The 17,467-nt window shown below is 35.2% G+C and overlaps 1 protein-coding gene across 1 annotated transcript; it reads left to right on the top strand.

Annotated features, from left to right (window-relative positions):
• The first annotated feature begins 6,233 nt into the window (after window positions 1-6,233).
• On the top strand, window positions 6,234-15,401 carry LOC18423947 (pectinesterase). The gene is made up of 2 exons (XM_006828523.4): window positions 6,234-7,287; window positions 14,507-15,401. The coding sequence occupies exons 1-2, from the start codon at window positions 6,285-6,287 to the stop codon at window positions 15,196-15,198; spliced, it is 1,695 nt and encodes a 564-aa protein (XP_006828586.1). The 5' UTR covers window positions 6,234-6,284; the 3' UTR covers window positions 15,199-15,401.
• Window positions 15,402-17,467: the final 2,066 nt, after the last annotated feature.

Raw genomic sequence — 17,467 nt, 5'->3', positions numbered from 1 at the left:
CCTCATATCAAATCTTCATCCGGAAAGCACTTTCGGCAATGAAAATCGCTATGATAGCTCTAAAATCAATTTCCAACACTGACAATAAATTTTGAAACTAAAAAAATGACGCAGATCTTACGGATCTATGACCACTTTTTTAGGATGAAATGGATGGTTTAGATAATTTGTTACAATATATACTATTTTTAGAGTTTGAAATCCTATTTTTTTTTCACAACCATGATGTTCAACTCAAGATGCATAGAAGTTTTCTAATCCTTGAATTGTAATTTTCGATGAGTTACGAGGTGAGGCTTTACTTATTTTTGATAGGGTTGTAGCCATGTCAAACCATTTTCCAAATAAATAAAATATACACTTATACTATTGAAGTACTAGTCCATCTTAAAAATCTAACCAAAAAAAAAGAGTTTTGAAGAGATATATGGATATAAACACCAAAATGAATTTCAAGTTCTAAAAATTATATTTCTTGTAATAAATTATCTAGACTATCTATTTTTCAAGGTTTTCTAATGTTTCTAGATTTGAATTGCATCTTTGTAAAAAGTTTAAATTTTACAAGTGAAGTTTAAAATATATTTTCAAGCCATCTTAAAGTTTTTGACATCAAACCTATATCTCCGAGCAAAATTTAAATATGCGCTTTACTTGTATGGTATAAGGTGCGCGCCTTATGCGAAAGAGGGAGTAAATTAACGGCAAACTCCCGCGCGATCATGCAAATCGTTTGGCATAATTAGTGGATATTTGACTGATGATCAAAGAAGAATTTAAGTACTGGAGAGGAGGAAAAGAAGGACATTTTTTTCATTTTCCTGAAATAGCCGAATGTATATGCCCAGTCAAAAAGGAGCACGTGGTATGCCCTAAAATTTAGGGGCACGTGGTCCCTCTGGGACGCAAAATACGAGTGATAAAGAGCCGATGGGGCCCGCAATCGGGTAACAAGGCTCACATGCATGTATGGACATTTATAATATGAAAACCAATTATTATCTCAGCCGCCAACGAACTAAACACCTAAATGAGGAAATGACCGAAACAGTCCCTAACCAATGTTACATGGACCCCAAGAATGTGAATATGGCCGTTCGTACAAATGTGACTATTTTGCCCCTTATCTTGTTCAAATTCATGGGAAAGAAAAAATGGAGGTCCGACTAAATTCTATAGGGACTGTGATGTTGAGACTAGAGACCATGCTGTATGACTAGGCCTCACGTACAAAATGCATGTGTAGGTTGGTTTTTGCCATCACCCAAATTTGCTCAGAGGTGTGATTCCTGTAAGTAAAGGTGGCGATGGGCCAAGCCCACCATGGCCCTGTCTAGCCCTTGTCGCCATATGGCTGGCCTAGCCTAGCCTTGGTCCTTTTAGGGTTGGGCTGGGCCAAAAATAAATGAAAAAAACATAAAAGAAAAAACAAGAAAAAAAAAGACTCGGCCAGGGCCGAACTGGCCCAAGTAAGACCCTTAGGCCACAGTTTATGGCCTAGATCCTACTTTTTTTAGGACTATGAGCCTCTCGACTCATGGCCAACCCTTGCCATTAGGCCTAGGAATTTACTATAAAAGCCAAATTGCAACTTCAAATTTCATTCTACCCTGCATTTCTAGTACTAGGAACCCTTATAATCATTTGAAATTTTTTTCTGATCTTGGTTAAGAAATTCAAAATTTTGAAAAAGTTATAAATTTAATAGATTTGTGAACACGTAAATATGGATGACTTAAAATAGAACAATCCATACGATGGTATAAGATCTTTTATTTTTAGGACTCCAAATGTTTTTCTATTTTTTGTTTCAGATCAATGATTTAAAGGCCAAAATGATCAATTTTAAAGTTTTTCAGGATTGAAATTACAATTTTGGAGCAAGATTGGAATTGTGGCTTTACTCTTTTATCATGAACCTAAACTTGTACGAACTTTTCCTTGCATGTGTAAATGGATGGAGGTGGCACGTAGTAGCAAAGTAGTTAATGGTGGAGAGGCAAAGTAGTAGCAAAGTAGTTAATGATGGAGATAAACCTTTTTGTATGTGAGACCTTAACATACGGCATTGTTTTAAAATCCGGCTGGGCAAACTTGTCACAAAGGAAATCAGCTTGGACCAGCAGGTCACCGATCTGGATTGCCGATTTTCCAAAGCGAAAATTGGCATATAAAAATAAATTTAAAAAATAATAAGGGAAAAAATATAATATGTGGGAGCTGGGCGATCCTATCGTCTAGACCGCTCAATTCCCAAACAGGGTGGCCTTGTAGCCCAAGAGAACCGCCAATCCACCGCCAAATTGGAGGGCTTCGTCCCGAAAGGATTCTCTATCCGGATAAGTGGGTTTTGAATTACTACATACATTACTTTCTCTACGATGTCAACCCTTAACAAAGATTAGGAAAAGAAAATTTGTAAGCATTGGGTGGAAACATCTCAAGTTATAATTCGCCCATGTTCAAAAGGGAAGAATATATTTAAACGGGTGAGGTTTATATAACAAAAGAAATTTGCTGGTAGGTTGCCCGGCATAAAGTTGCCTCTTTATAAAAGGTATAGAGTTTGATTCTTACTTTTACTTAGCATAATTGGGTTAGTTGGGAACACCTTGTGAACTTTTTGAAAAGGTCTTGGGTTCAAATCCCATTAGCGTTGATATATATGTTGAAATAAACTATTTTTTTTTCTAGAAGGGTTAGAGCATTTCTTTGGCTTTTGGAACAAGACATAATTCTCACCGGGAGATCAATTGAGAAAGAGGGGAAAGATCTTGGTAAATGTCTGCTTCCACAAACAAGACGCCATTAAATAACAATGGGGTTTCTAGTATTTCTAAGTGGCAATGGGTGATGCTCGAGAATATTCAGCACTTTTTTTCCTTAATCCTAATCCCCCCTTCACTAAGACTGGTATTCATTTGTGGCGAATTCTGATTGTTGCTTTGGTCCCTCTGGAAAGAGCGAAATTCCAAGATCTTTGAGGGGATTTCTTGTGACCTCTCAGATATCGCTTGAGGGGTAATGAAGTTGGTTGTACAGTAGGCCCAAGCTTTCTTGAGTTTAAAGAGCTACCCCAAGGAAATTTTCTCCACCAATTTCGCTGATCTCCTTCTCTTTCAACTGAAGAACGTGGTTAAATCAGCACAGTGGATAGCCTCTTATTTTCGATAGTAGTGTGCGATCAGGGACTCAAAAAGCTGGATATAGCGGCATTCTAAGGGATGTTCGAAGGGATGTCATCTTTACCTACTATGGCTAGCTTAACGTTGGTGATATCAATGAGGTTGAGCTTAGAGCTATTAAAGAAAGAGTTTTAAAGCTACATGGGGGCTATACTTGCATAATTATCGAGGGTGACTCCGCTAATGTTATCAAATGGTGCACCCATCCTCATCTGACTCCCTGGCAATAGACCTCTATCATGGATGAAATTTTACTAGCCATCTTCGGGAAAGAGGTCATACTCTGTCATATCAATAGACAAAAGAACAAATAGACAAAAGAACAGAGATGTTGATAGCCTTGCTTCCTCCTAATCATCCTTGCTTCTCTCCCTTCTCTTTCTTTTTCTCTTCACCCCTCTCACCCTCCTTTTGCTTTCTTAGTTACTTCCTTTTGTAACTTCTCATTTTCTCAACGAAATCACTATTAACACTAAAAAAAAGAGGAAATTGGAGGGCCTTAAACATTCTAGCAATAAAAGCCTAAAACTCTACAACAAGTCGCTTATCTATGAGAATGAGATCTGTGAGTAGGCCTATCCAAGAACTCAAGGACAATTTGCGGGATGCAAAACGAAACTACTAGTTTCTTAATATGCATTAGGGAAAATGGAAAATGGGAACCAAAACAAAAATCGAAAACCAAAAGCCATCTTAGTGGAAATCAATGTTTGTAAACCCGGTTTCCAATCTGGACCTAGAATTAGCAGAGATCGAATTGGTTCTAGAAAGGAATCGGTCTGATCCCAGTTCCCTCGAAAACTCCCCATTTCTCAGTTTTTTTTTTATTTTTAAAGCATATCTAATGTTTTATTGGGTCCCCCTTACATCCTCACCTTATAAACCCCTATCTTTATTTTTATTTTAATTTTTGTTTTTAAACTTTTTGAATTGGATATGAACCGATTCAGATCGTCAATCTAGTGATCCAACACGGATATATGGGGTCGACATCTACCCTATCAATCCGGGTTTTGAAGCACTAGAACTTCCACAAAAAAAACAAAAAAACAATGAGCGACCCACTTGAGTTGTTGGCTTTCCTAGAAAAGATCAAGCCTTAAATTGCCCAGAATTCTTTTGTGCATGTGATGTATTTATTAGAAATAATGGGGAAGGGGTTTAAAGCGAGTAGGAACAAATAATGGGAAAATGGGTTGAAAGCTGAGTAGATTTATCTTTAGACTAATTTTACTTTTGTTCCTATGTAGAAAAGAAAATTACGTACTAGTTGTTTAATAGTCCAAGATGTCCCATTCGCAATTAGCAAAATTCAAACTGCGAATTTTTGAAGAATATTAATCTTTTTTAATAAAAATGGGAAAGTATATAATGAGGTTATTTATATTTGGTACAAAGAGGTCACAATTACTATTGACTGTCAGATTTCAAATCGAGCAATTGTAAGAGTGTCATTGATTAGACCTAAAATTCAAAAAAAAAATAATTTTCAATTCATCTAAATTGACATCTAATGCTCTTATAGCATAAAATCCCAAAAAAAAAAAAAAAATTGTCCATGGTGTCCTACTAATAATATGCAAAACTTTGCTTAAAATGCCAAAGTTTCAAGAATAGTAATTTTTAAGAAAAAGTTAAATGGTTATACTCAAAATAACTTAAAAAACATTGGGTTCTTCGAGAAAATGAAATATTGTTGTATTGCATCATTCTTAACAAATTTTAAAACTTGTAGAAATGGATTTAGAATTGTTCTTGCTATTCTTTTTTAAAATTTACGATTGATTTTGAGCAGAAACATACAATTAATATTGATTTATTTGTTGATTACTTATATTGTGACCAGAATTAATTGTTCTTTAACCTGTTAATACCTCTATTTTGCAATTAGCAAAGCCCAATTCGAAATACAATTTTTTTTAAGAATATTAATTGTTTTTCCATTAAAGTTGTCCATGGCGACCTATTTATAATTTGCAAGACTCTGTTTAACACGTGATTATTTCAAGAATACTATTTTTTAAGAAAAGGTTTTAAATGTTTTGAATTTGTTTACGAGCTGAAATATTATTGTATTGCATATTTTCCAAAATTTTAAATTATCTTTTTTTGGGTGAATTTGTGCTAAGAAGAACTTTTAGAAATTGCTTTAAAACTATCATTCTTTGCCCTTTAACTTTTTTTTTTTTTTTCTGAAATTTACTATTGATTTTGAGCAGAAACATAGAATTAATATTTGTTTAGCTGTTCATTACTATAGGGTTTGGTTTGTATAAGGTTGAGGCCATAAACAATCAAAATACGGCACACCTTCAAATAGTATCGAAAGACATTATTTCAAAACCAAAAATCATCATGATGGCCTGAAATTTTATTTTCATCTCTAATTATAAAATTTAAAGCTTAAAAAATAGGGTAGATCAAGAAGATCTTCGAACACTTGAAATTTGACGATCTAGAAAATGCACTATTTTCAACATTCGAAGTCCACTCATTTTTAACATCCATTGTCTTAAGGTTGAGATGATGGGATTTAAGGGTTTTTCGGTATTGAAACAACTTGTAATGAATTTTTTTAGGTACACTTTAATTTGATTATTTAGAGCCTCAAACTTCTAAAAACTTTTCCTTACTTATACTGTCACCCGAATCCATTGCTTTTCTTTCAACTTTTAATAGCTCTATTTTTTGGATCATGTATAGGATAAAAAACTGGTATATCAGATCTTAATTAATTAAAAATAAATAAATAAATAAATAATTTCTCTGAAGATGATGATGATGCTATAGAAGGTTGTTCCATGAGTTGCCATTCAAATTCCAAAAAAGCATGGACTAAACCCCCGCCTTGTTAAAAAGGCAAGGGCAATCTCCGTCACAATTGCAAAAAAGCCAGTCACAGCCACTCCAGGGGTACTTTTGTCATTTTGCATCGAACTGAATCTGCTTGAAAGGACCAGACAGGAGTTCTTACCAACCTCAATGAGGGGTATTTTTGTTATTTTAGCTTTGGAGCAATCCCTTAAATCCCCAGCCACCCCCACAAGTGGTTAGAGAGAAAACCCCAAAAAACAAAAGAAGAAGAAGAGGAGAGATAAAATGAAGGTTCCAAAGGGGAAGACGCTCATTGCTCTCCTCTTGCTAGTAGCCATCGTTGCTCTAATCTCCACCGTTGCCACCCACAAATCAAGGCACCATAAAGCCCAACCGGAGCCCGCCTTCCATGCCGTTGTCAAATCTGCATGCTCCTCCACCCTCTACCCTGAGCTATGCTTCTCTTCTCTTTCTGCATTTCCGGCCGCCGCGGAGAAAGCTTCGAGCCAAAAAGACGTCATCGAGGCCGCTCTCAACCTCTCGATTACGGCCGGGGAGCATGCGTACTTCAAGCTCAAGAAGCTCTACGGCCGGAAGGACGTCTTGGAGGCGGAGCACACTGCCCTGCACGACTGCCTGGAGCTCGTCGACGAGACGCTCGACGAACTCCGTAAAACTGATGAGGAGTTGGAGCTCTATCCTTCGAAAAAGTCCATATCGGACCACGCAAGCGATCTCAAGACACTTCTGAGCGGGGCGATGACGAATCAGGAGACTTGTTTGGACGGTTTTTCGCACATAAAGGGAGGCGGCGTTCGGAAGATCATAAGCGGTGGCTGCGTTTACGTCGAGAAACTCATTAGCAATGCGTTAGCCATGATAAAAAACATGACAGACACAGACATGGCCGCTGAAAGGTCAGCTGCCGGTCGAAAGCTCGAGGAGAACAACCTTCCAGAGAGTTTTGCTGGTGAGGACGGTTTTCCTGCATGGATGTCAGCCGGTGATCGGAGACTCTTGCAGTCGAGTTCCGTGACACCCAATGTCGTTGTGGCCGCCGACGGGAGTGGCGATTTCAAGACGGTGGCTGCCGCAGTGGCCGCGGCCCCGGAAAAGAGCAGTAAGAGATACGTGATTAGGATAAAGGCGGGGGTGTATAGGGAAAATGTGGAGGTCCCAAAGAAGAAGACGAATATAATGTTTTTGGGGGATGGAAGAATGAAGACGATCATAACTGGAAGCAAGAATGTGAAGGATGGGAGCACAACGTTCAGGTCCGCCACTGTAGGTGAGTTGATTAGATTCAAAATAAAATAAAATAAAGAAATAAATTTAAGTGAATGGATACATAATGGAAATCTCCATTATGGCTTTAAAATCAATTTCTAGAACCCATAATGAAATTCGAAACTCAAAAATGGTATAGATCTTCTGGATCTATAAGCTTTTATTTTTTGGGCGAAATAGGTAATATGATACAATATATATTATTTTTAGAGTTTGAAATCTAATTTTATTTTCACAACCATAATGTTCAAGCCGAGATGATTGATGTAGAGGTTTTCTGATACTTGAATTTCAATTTTTCGATGAGTTATGAGTTTAAGGCTTTACTAATATTTACATTTAAAAGCATTACGTATATACAAAAATAATGGGGTGAGGGAAAAAATTAATTGATATAATGTTATTAAATTCACTTTGCTTCAGCTGAAGAGGTCGAAGTCTTAGGATTTTCGGTCTAGGCTAAAGCAAGGCAAAGTTTAGATGCATCAACCTCAACTTGCTTCAGTTTGATTCGGCCTCTTAGATCGAAGCTTCAGCCTATTCAGCCGAAGCACAAATTGCCTTTTTTAAATACAAGTATATTCTACGGTCCGCTTTGATCTTATTCATAATCTTCGGCCTAAGCACATAATTGTCTTTTTTCTTTTTTGAATTTTAAATTTTTATTATTTAAATGTTATATATATATATATATATATATAAATGTTCTTTATTTATATTACAAGTTTTTAAAAATTTCAAAGCCTTCATCCAAATCGAATCAGCCAAAACACTGAATTGTGTCATTATTTTGTCCACCAAACTGAAAAAAAAAAAAAGGCCCCGAAGCGAAAATGACAACACTGGCTTTTTTTTTTTGTTTTGTTGTTCCTCAATGTTGCTTTTGGGGTCAGAATATTTGTAATTTGAAAAATGGGATCACACTCAGATCTGGTTTCGAAAGCAACCGACAAAATGCTCTGAAATCCTCCCTTTCACTTTTATAAAGTACTCCAGATTGTTAGTACCCAACCTATACACCTTCCATTACCATATGCCCTTATAATATTGGCTTTATTTTTCTGGTTGAATTGTCTTTTTCTGTCATCATTGATGCATATTTTCACAGAACAGAATACTCACTAGTGTTTCCACTTCATAGATTAAAGCCACACCCATAAAGCCCTAGTTGGACATAAATGTGAAGTATTAGTCTAGAATGGAATCATCTCGTGATCTCCAAGGAACCCGTACACCATAACTTTTGCAAAATAGTAAAAAGAGAAAGAACAATTGTTTCATGCGGGGCTGGACCGCAGTTGTACAATATGTGGTCCAAATGTATAAAGCATCCATCTTAAAGATGGATGCAAATAGATGGTCCATCTAAATACAATTTTAACTGGCGGTCCAAATGCTTTCTTAATATAATAATTATTTATAGTTTCCAATTTTTTATTTTTTTTTCTTTTTCGTATTCATACTTTCCATGTTAAAGATTATATATTCGTTAAAAATTAAGATCAAATTATAATTAAAAAACATATTTATTGCCAAGCCCACATTTCTACAACATGTGGGTTGGTCGCATGCTAACCGCGTCCTTTTGACGAAGATTGAAAAGTATTTTGGCCATGAATATTCATTTTTACATTTTTCTTTTTTTGGATTATTTCTAAAAGACCTCTGATCATAAATTGATTTTTCATAATCTATTTTTCACTTTTTTTTTAACCTCATTATTTTGTTTAATATTATTTTAAATATATTTTTCATATTTTTTGTTTTTATTTTTAACGCTTTTTAACCTTGGTTGTACCTCTGTCTTAACTGGTCCGAGTTACTATCTTGCCCAAGGCAGAGTACCGTCTTCATGTAGCGGTTTCCTACATTGATTTATATTTGCTACATTGATTTATATTTGCCTTAAGAAATTTGCTCCACCGTAGCTATTATCAAATGTAAAACAGTGCGGATAAGGATATGTTATTTCGTAGGCTTAAATTCCCGTAACCTTGTAATCCAAATTTGGTCAAAATTGTTTTGCATCGACCTAATTAACTGCTTTACTTATTAATTTTTAACAAACATGATTGTATATAATGAAATTGTTTATTTTTATTACAAGAAAGCCACAATCACTCCGATTCGTTATATTTTTAAGCTTAAGCTAATTATGAAGTCGAAAATTGTTTTTTTAACTTTGACTCTTGTCACTTATAAGAATAATAGAATCGACAACATTCATTGTGGCCATGTATGTGTGTGCGCTTTTGTATTTGCGCCTCACAAGGAAAGAGAATTTCGCCACATGCGTGCACTGAAAATGTCAGGAATCAAGTATTAATCACATACGTTATCTTCCCAATATTGTCTATTTCTCGTGAGGATACCCACGGGTTTCAGCCTTGGATAATGTTCTTCCCATATTTGTACAATCCATTTCTGATCCGCATGTCAAAGATGCAATATTTTAAAACGATCCGATTTTCTATCTGGATTATCGTTTTGGATAAGAATCAATATACATTAAATTTGTTTGGAGATAGTAAGGGTCATACTTAATCCTGCCTAAAATCCCCTCTTTATAATATTTTTTATTTTATAAGACTAATTTATATTTTTTAGTGCCCCTCTAAATCTTCAGCCAATAATTCCTATTTTATTTTGCTTAATTTTTAATATTTTCTTGATTGTTGATTCGGACCGGTCTATATCAGATCCAAATTGTCTATTGGCGATTTGATGTGGATCTGTAGGTGAATGATCTGTTCAACCGATCTGAGTTTTAAAACATTGGATTCTATATGTATACATAATCTACTGTTGTATCCTAATCTAGAAAGGTATCTAACCATGTGTTCTCTAAAAGGATTGGTGGATGTTCCCATGTTGCGCCAAACATCATATGGAATGGTTTTTTTTCTATCTGATTCCAAGCTAAAATTTGGGTGATTGGGCATGCTTTTGTTTTGTGAATTTTATTTTTCTTTCTCTTTATTTTTTTATATTTCTATTGTTTTTTCATTTCTAGTGGGGATGGCAATGGGCAGAGTGCTTCGACCTGGCACAGTCGGCCCAACATAAAAAAATAGGGTTTGGGCCACAAATTGTGACATTAGGCCGGGCTAGGGCCAGTTCTGGCCCGTTCAACTGGCCAAGCATGACCCTCTTTTTTCTTTATTTTTTCTTTTATTTCTTTTCATTAGTTTTTTGCTTAGCTTTATAAGGACAAAGGTCAGGCTAGGGCTAAGGCTGGGCTATCCCAAATCCATGCCATTGCCATTGCCAAAGTCTTAATATGCTTTGCAAGGATTATCTCGAGAGGTAATTTACTTTTTAGCATGGTTGGAACGAAGTTATAGACGGTGAAATGACAATTACTCTTGAAAAAAGTATACAAATAGACTATTTCCTTTCCATATGAAGAAGTCACATTTAGATTTAAATTGGGTGGTTGTAAATGTATTGTTAATTACATTAGGGTAAAACAGTAAAATGAAGTTTTCTCCAAACTTCAAAAAACAAAAAACAAAAAAAAAAGAAAATTCAAACTTTGTGTCCAACCCAAACCAGTCATAATCAAAAAGAAATTTCTCTTACACCTTTAGCTGAACATTTGTCAGTCCTACACAATGTCCTGACTAGATACCATGAACCATGGTCGCATAATGACCTATGGCCTGACTATATACCATGAACCACGGTCCCATCATGACCTAAAATACGAGACGCCCCATGAGCCTGACAGACCCTCTCTGGTCTTCCATGTGTTGCAAGGATATGGACAAATAAATTTGGAAATATGGATTATTTGTTTTGATATATTGTGTCCTCTTTAATCTAACATCTCATCTGATGTATTAAAGATTTGTTTTGAATTTCCTGACCTAGCATCAGTCCTAAACCACATTCAAAATGGTGCGGGACTTGGGGACTGTGATTCTATAGTGACTGTTATTTGACTGTTTGGCTTCTCAATTTTCGGCCAAGACTTGTAAGCATTGTTAGAAAAGTCGGCCACTTCAACTCGGAACAGGCGTGTCAAATCAGAATCGGGCATTGGCTGATCTGATTTTGACTGGTTCAAATGGTGACGGGCATTGGTTGATCAGTGTTCGCAAAACTAGCCGGTTAGATCGCTACCAGTGGGGTGGCAAGTTTGGTTAGGGCCGGTTTTACGGCACACCTCATAAGATGACACTCTTTAAAAAAAATCGGCACAAACCGGCCGGTTCGAGGTCGAACCAGCAGTTTTTAGTCTAAAGCGGCTGGTTTTTCCTAGTCGGTTGGGTTTGTCGTTTTAACGCCCGATATAATGACGTTTTCAACGCATCAAATAACGGTTGTTATTTGATACAGGCCCGTTATTTTTCATAGAACAAGATTTTGTAGCTTTTTTTTGCATATTTTTTGTTTTTTTCGGTCAACTATTGATGTTATACACCAAAAAGTTTCTATAAATCGTTGATTATTGAATCAAAATTCCAAAAACAAAGAGTTTTTGGCAGATTGAAAATGGGATTTTTGAAAATTAGAAATTTCCGCCATTCTATCAAATGCATCTTCAATACCTCATAGAGTTTCATAAAAATGGAGGGCTTTGATTAATTGTTAAGGATTCAATGTTCATATATTTCAATTTTTCCAAAACGATGAAGATTTGAGGTATTTTTGGGCCTGAAATACTGCTGCTAGAAGAACTGTTTTTTATTCAAACAAATTGATTTCTGATGGATCAATTAGTCGATTTTTATCAAATTGGTCACTGAAGTTTGATCATAAAGGCCTCATGTATCAAATAAACTAGTTATTTTGATTTACTATTGATTAAATGTTTTTATATCAATTTTTTTTTGCAATGTTTTTTTCCTGGAATTTTCGTGAAGTGAAAATCCGTAATTTTTTGAATAAAGATCTCAATAGTGAATGAATCTTCATGAAATTTGGGGCATTTGAATCTTAATTAAAGTATCTATCATGTCCCATGTCAATTTGTTCAAAAAATGAAAGATTTGGGGTTGATTTTGACTCTAAACTTTATGTGTTCTTTGGCTCGATTTTAGGGTTCTTAAAAAAATTATTTTTTAATAAAATTACGTGTTGCTTTTATAAAAGTATATTATTTGTGATGAATATGAGAAAATTTGTGATGAATATGAATATTCTTGTTTTTTAAAAATTTTATATATTGTTGTTGAGCTTTTTGGATCTTTTTTTATGTTATTTATTTATTTTACAAAAAATATATTTTTTTGTGATGAATATGAGAAAAAAAATATTTTCTTTCTTTTTAATGTGATATATTTTTGGTGAGCTTGTTGGAGTGGTTTTAATGTTATATATATTTTTTATAAAAATATTTTTTTTTGTGATGTATATGAGAATTTTTTTTTACTTCTTTTTAAGGTTATTTTTTGTGCATGTTACTGTTGTCTGTGTTCTCAACTTCTTGTTTAGTTGTGATATTTTCGTCTAATTTGTTTTTTTATTTGTTACAAGCTATCTATTATTTGTTGCAACTTCATACTCCTTAAATCTGTTTATTAGCCTCCATGAAAAAAAGAGGTAGAAACTAAAAAGTGTTTTACTCATCTCTCATGTTTCCACATGCTGAAATGGATAAAAAATTAACCGTTTGTTAGTATGCATGTGAATTCTATATTTTAAAGTTGCCATCTTATATATATATATATATATATATATATATATATATATATATATATATATATATATATATATATATATATATATATATATATATATATATATATCATGTTAAAACCCAACTCAAAAGTGTACTGAGTAAATGAGGTTTGGCCATTTCAAAATCGATTTGGCCATTTCAAGCAACATTTAACACCTTGACCCACAACCTACATTTGATAACCAAGTTGCTGAGTAAATGAGGTGCTCTCTCCTCACAACCCTTCGAAAAACTAGGAACATCATGCTAGAAAAAAATTACGCTCTCAAACCCAACTCTAAACCATATTAAAGGGTTTTTCAACATTAATACAATATTTTTCAACATCAACATTAAAACAATATAGAAGCATATATTGTTGCATCATCAATTGTTAGTTGGACTTTGTAACTTCATCACTTGAATTTATGTGAAATTATAAATTGTCTTGCATATCTCCATAATATTCAAATATTAAATTATATAAAAAGTTGTTTCAATTTTTTTTTTATAAGATAAATGTATGTAATATGATAGTACATACTTAATCCAAGTTTTTCTAAATTTTTTTTAAATTTTTTTGGGGAGGATTTGACCTATTTTTTTTTAAAAAAATCTACTTGATCGGTTAGTTCTGTTAACCGTTCCGGTTAATCCGGTTCCGGTTCAAACCGGACTCCCAGCCTCATGACCGGTTAACCGTTCCGGTTCGATTTTGCAAACACTGGGTGAACCTGATATTTTCTTTAAAAAGTAAAAACTATAGAAAGTCTTAAAAAATAAAGGATTTGTTTGTAATGTGTTTTTATTTTGGTAATGATTGTATAGTGTTTTAGCTATCATTACTTATTTTTACAATTTGGTTTGTAGATTATTTCTAAAATACCTTTAGGCATAAATCGATTTCTTGAAATCCACTTTTTCACTTACTTTTCAACTTCATTTGGAGTTTAATTATGATTTAAGTATACTCTTTTTGAAATTTTTATTTTTTTATTTTTTTAACACTTTTAACTGGCCGATTTATCTGTTACTCGGACCCAGCCCTTGACTGGTTTCCAAGTCCGGTTCGATTTTTCAAGCGTTGTTTCTAAGAGTCGAACTACAGGATCATTTACTACAAACTACTAATTGTTTCAGGCATCTACCCTGTATTTCAAGTTTATAGAGGTCTCGTTTCGGATAAGCGAATCTTATATCCATCTCACCATAATTTTGGGTTATGTCAATCAAAGAAGCAACACTAGAGCTGTTAATGTGCAGGGTTTGGCCCGACCCGACCAAGCCCGAAGTCATTAATGTATACCCGGGCGTGAACAATTAATTTTGGGTCCAGTAAGATATCTTGCCTATGTGGCTGGAAGCCAAAAAGTAGGACAGGGCCCAGTCCTACTATGAACGTAACGAAAATTTCATTTAACAACTTATGAAAAATTTTGGGCCGGCCCAAAAGCTCTATGGGCCTAAATTGAGAAATCCCGCAGGCCATCGCAGCCTGGCATGTTAACACCCCTAAGTAACACTAACCATCTCTGTCTCTTTGGGTGCTTGGCAGCCGCCGTCGGCGAACGCTTCCTCGCGCGGGACATTACCTTCCAGAACACCGCTGGCCCCTCGAAACATCAAGCGGTGGCCCTCCGTGTTGGTTCAGACTTTTCTGCTTTCTATCGCTGCGACATGATCGCCTACCAAGACACTCTCTACGTCCACTCCCTCCGCCAGTTCTACCGCGAATGCTTCATATACGGCACCGTCGATTTCATCTTTGGAAATGCTGCTGCAGTCCTCCAGAATTGTGACATCCTTGCTCGGCGCCCCAACTCTGGCCAAAAGAACATGGTAACAGCACAGGGCCGGGAGGACCCGAATCAAAACACTGGAATTTCAATCCACAAATGCAGGATCAGTGCGGACTCTGACCTTGCCCCCGTGAAGAGCTCTTTCCCGACGTATTTGGGCCGGCCATGGAAGGAGTATTCGAGAACTGTGATAATGCAATCCACGATTAGCGATGTCATAAACCCGGCAGGTTGGCACGAGTGGAACGGCAACTTCGCCCTCAATACGCTGTACTACGGCGAGTATCAGAACACCGGTGCCGGGGCCGGGACGTCGGGAAGGGTGAAGTGGAAGGGCTACAAGGTAATTACATCAGCATCTGAGGCTAAGCAATTTACGGTAGGCGATTTTATTAACGGGGGAAGCTGGCTAGGCTCAACAGGGTTTCCCTTCACTGCCGGGTTCTAGCGCCTCCAGCGAGGATATTTTCGTAATTTGGTTAAGTGGGAAGGGCATGTTTGTGCCTAGGAAATAAACAGGTGTTTGCATGCTAGGATGGGATGAACGTTGTTTGAGATATGTGTGGATTAAAGTGATTAGTGAGCGGTATTTTAGTCTTTTTACCTAGTTCATGTACACGCTTTGATGGGTAATTTCGAAAATTCTTGATAGATGCAGCTTGGGTGGGTCCCGGCTTATATATATCGAGACACCCCAACTCCTCCTTTTCTTTTATTTGTGTATGTTGCTTTTACATGAATAAATAATAATAATAAAAAATCTTATTATTTTTTATTTATACCGTCCATATCATACTTAAAAATTGAAAATATTACTCCTAAATAAAAAATCTTCATCTTTTCTATCTTACAACTCTCTAGACCCTATCATAAATTTTTGTCTCAAACAAACACTAAATGACACCCTATTTAAATTCTATATATCTCTCTAAAACTCCATCCATTTCTCGTATCACCCTCTCTCTTTCAAAACTCCATTTCTCTTTTTAAAACCTAAACTCCATCTCTCTCTCTAAAACCCAAACTCCATATCTCTTTCTAAAGCTACATCTCTCTCACACATTACCGTCTCTCTAAAAAATAAAGGACAACGGGATAATAAAGTATTCTCTAAAAAATAAGGGACAAGGGGATAATAAAGAAACACAAATAATTCTACTAAGTTGGCCCGGCCCGGACCTATATGACTACTTTGATAAGGCTAGGTCTGGACCTCTATGTCTGGATGTTTGCCTTACACTGAGACTGGCTCCATTAACACCCTTATATCCTATCATCATCATAACAATTATTACATTAGCATTGGCAGATATATTCACAAAAAAATTCCCTTTTTTTTTTTTTAGATTTTTTCATATTTTACACTCAATTCCTGAAAACTTAAAAATAATAAATAATAAAATATACCCCTACAATATTTAGGGGTATTACGATAATTTTATTTATTTATTATAGGTATTTGATGGTAAGAAGTATCAATCTACTACATTTGAGCTCTGATGTATAGAAAAATAATTCAAAATATACCATTTGCTTTATAAAAGTACGTTTTAAATGCAAAATATAAGATATGGGTGTGGTTTGTATAAGGTTGAAGCCCCAAGCATTTAAAGGAAGACGCGCCTTCAAATAGTATCGAGAGGTATTGTTTTAGCAGTGAAAATCTTTGTGATAGCTTAAAAATTTGTTTTTATCTCAAATTAAAAAATTTAAAACTTAAAAAAAAATGCAGATCGAGCATATCTATGAACACTTAAAAATATTGAAAATTGACGATCCAGATAATACATTACAAAATGAACTATTTCCAAGACTTGAAATCCATTTTTTCTCATATCCATACATCTTGAAGTCAAGATGATTGATTTGAGGAATGTTTAGAATCGATGTGCGCCTTAATTTGATTGTTTAGGGCCTCCCCTTTCTATAAACTTTTTCCATAAAATATAGGGATTATTTTTTAAGGGAAAAGTTTATATAGAGCTGAGGCTCTAAACAATCAAATTAGAGCTTATATAAAAAATTTCACCAGAAGACATTGTTTTGATTCCCAAATATCCTCAAATTGATCATCTTGACATCATGATGCATGGACATGAGAAGAAAATGGATTTCAAGTTTTGGAAATAGTGTATTTTGTACGCATTTGTTTACCGTCAAGTTTCAAAAATTTCAAGTTTTCATAGATATGTCGATCTACACTATTTTTGAAGCTTTAAAATTTATAACTAAAAATGAAAATATGTTTTAAGGCTATCAGAAAGATTTTCAATATTAAAATCACATTTTTTGACACTATTTGAAGGTAGGCTCTAATTTGATTGTTTAGAGCCTAGGCTCTATACAAACGTGGAGTGGTATATGGGAAGACTTTGGGTTTTAAGACCAAAATTGGGTGAAAGCGTAATAGATTAGGGCCTTAAAAATTGTAGATAGAGAGTGATCAACGGATTCTAGATTACGTAGGTTTGGAGATTGGTGTTTAATTGGGTGGATTAGAGTTAATTAGATAAACTATGCTAAGTTTGGGGTTAGTAGGAGGTTAAAAAAGGGCAAGGGGTAGCCCAAAAGGACATGATTGGAAGTGGTGAGAAAAGATATGGGGACGCATGACCTCACTGAGGGTATCCCTGATGGATCAGAATTCGTGTAGCCGACCCTAATTAGTTATGAAAGGGCTTTGACGATGATGACGATGCCAAGATTGGATTTATCAA

This window comes from Amborella trichopoda, chromosome 13, assembly GCF_054954075.1.
Source record: "Amborella trichopoda isolate Santa Cruz 75 chromosome 13, AtrichopodaSantaCruz75HAP2 v2.0, whole genome shotgun sequence".
Classification (NCBI taxonomy): Eukaryota; Viridiplantae; Streptophyta; class Magnoliopsida; order Amborellales; family Amborellaceae; genus Amborella; species Amborella trichopoda.
The sequence above is the reverse complement of the archived record's forward strand: the minus strand, read 5'-3'. Positions and strand labels throughout refer to the sequence as shown.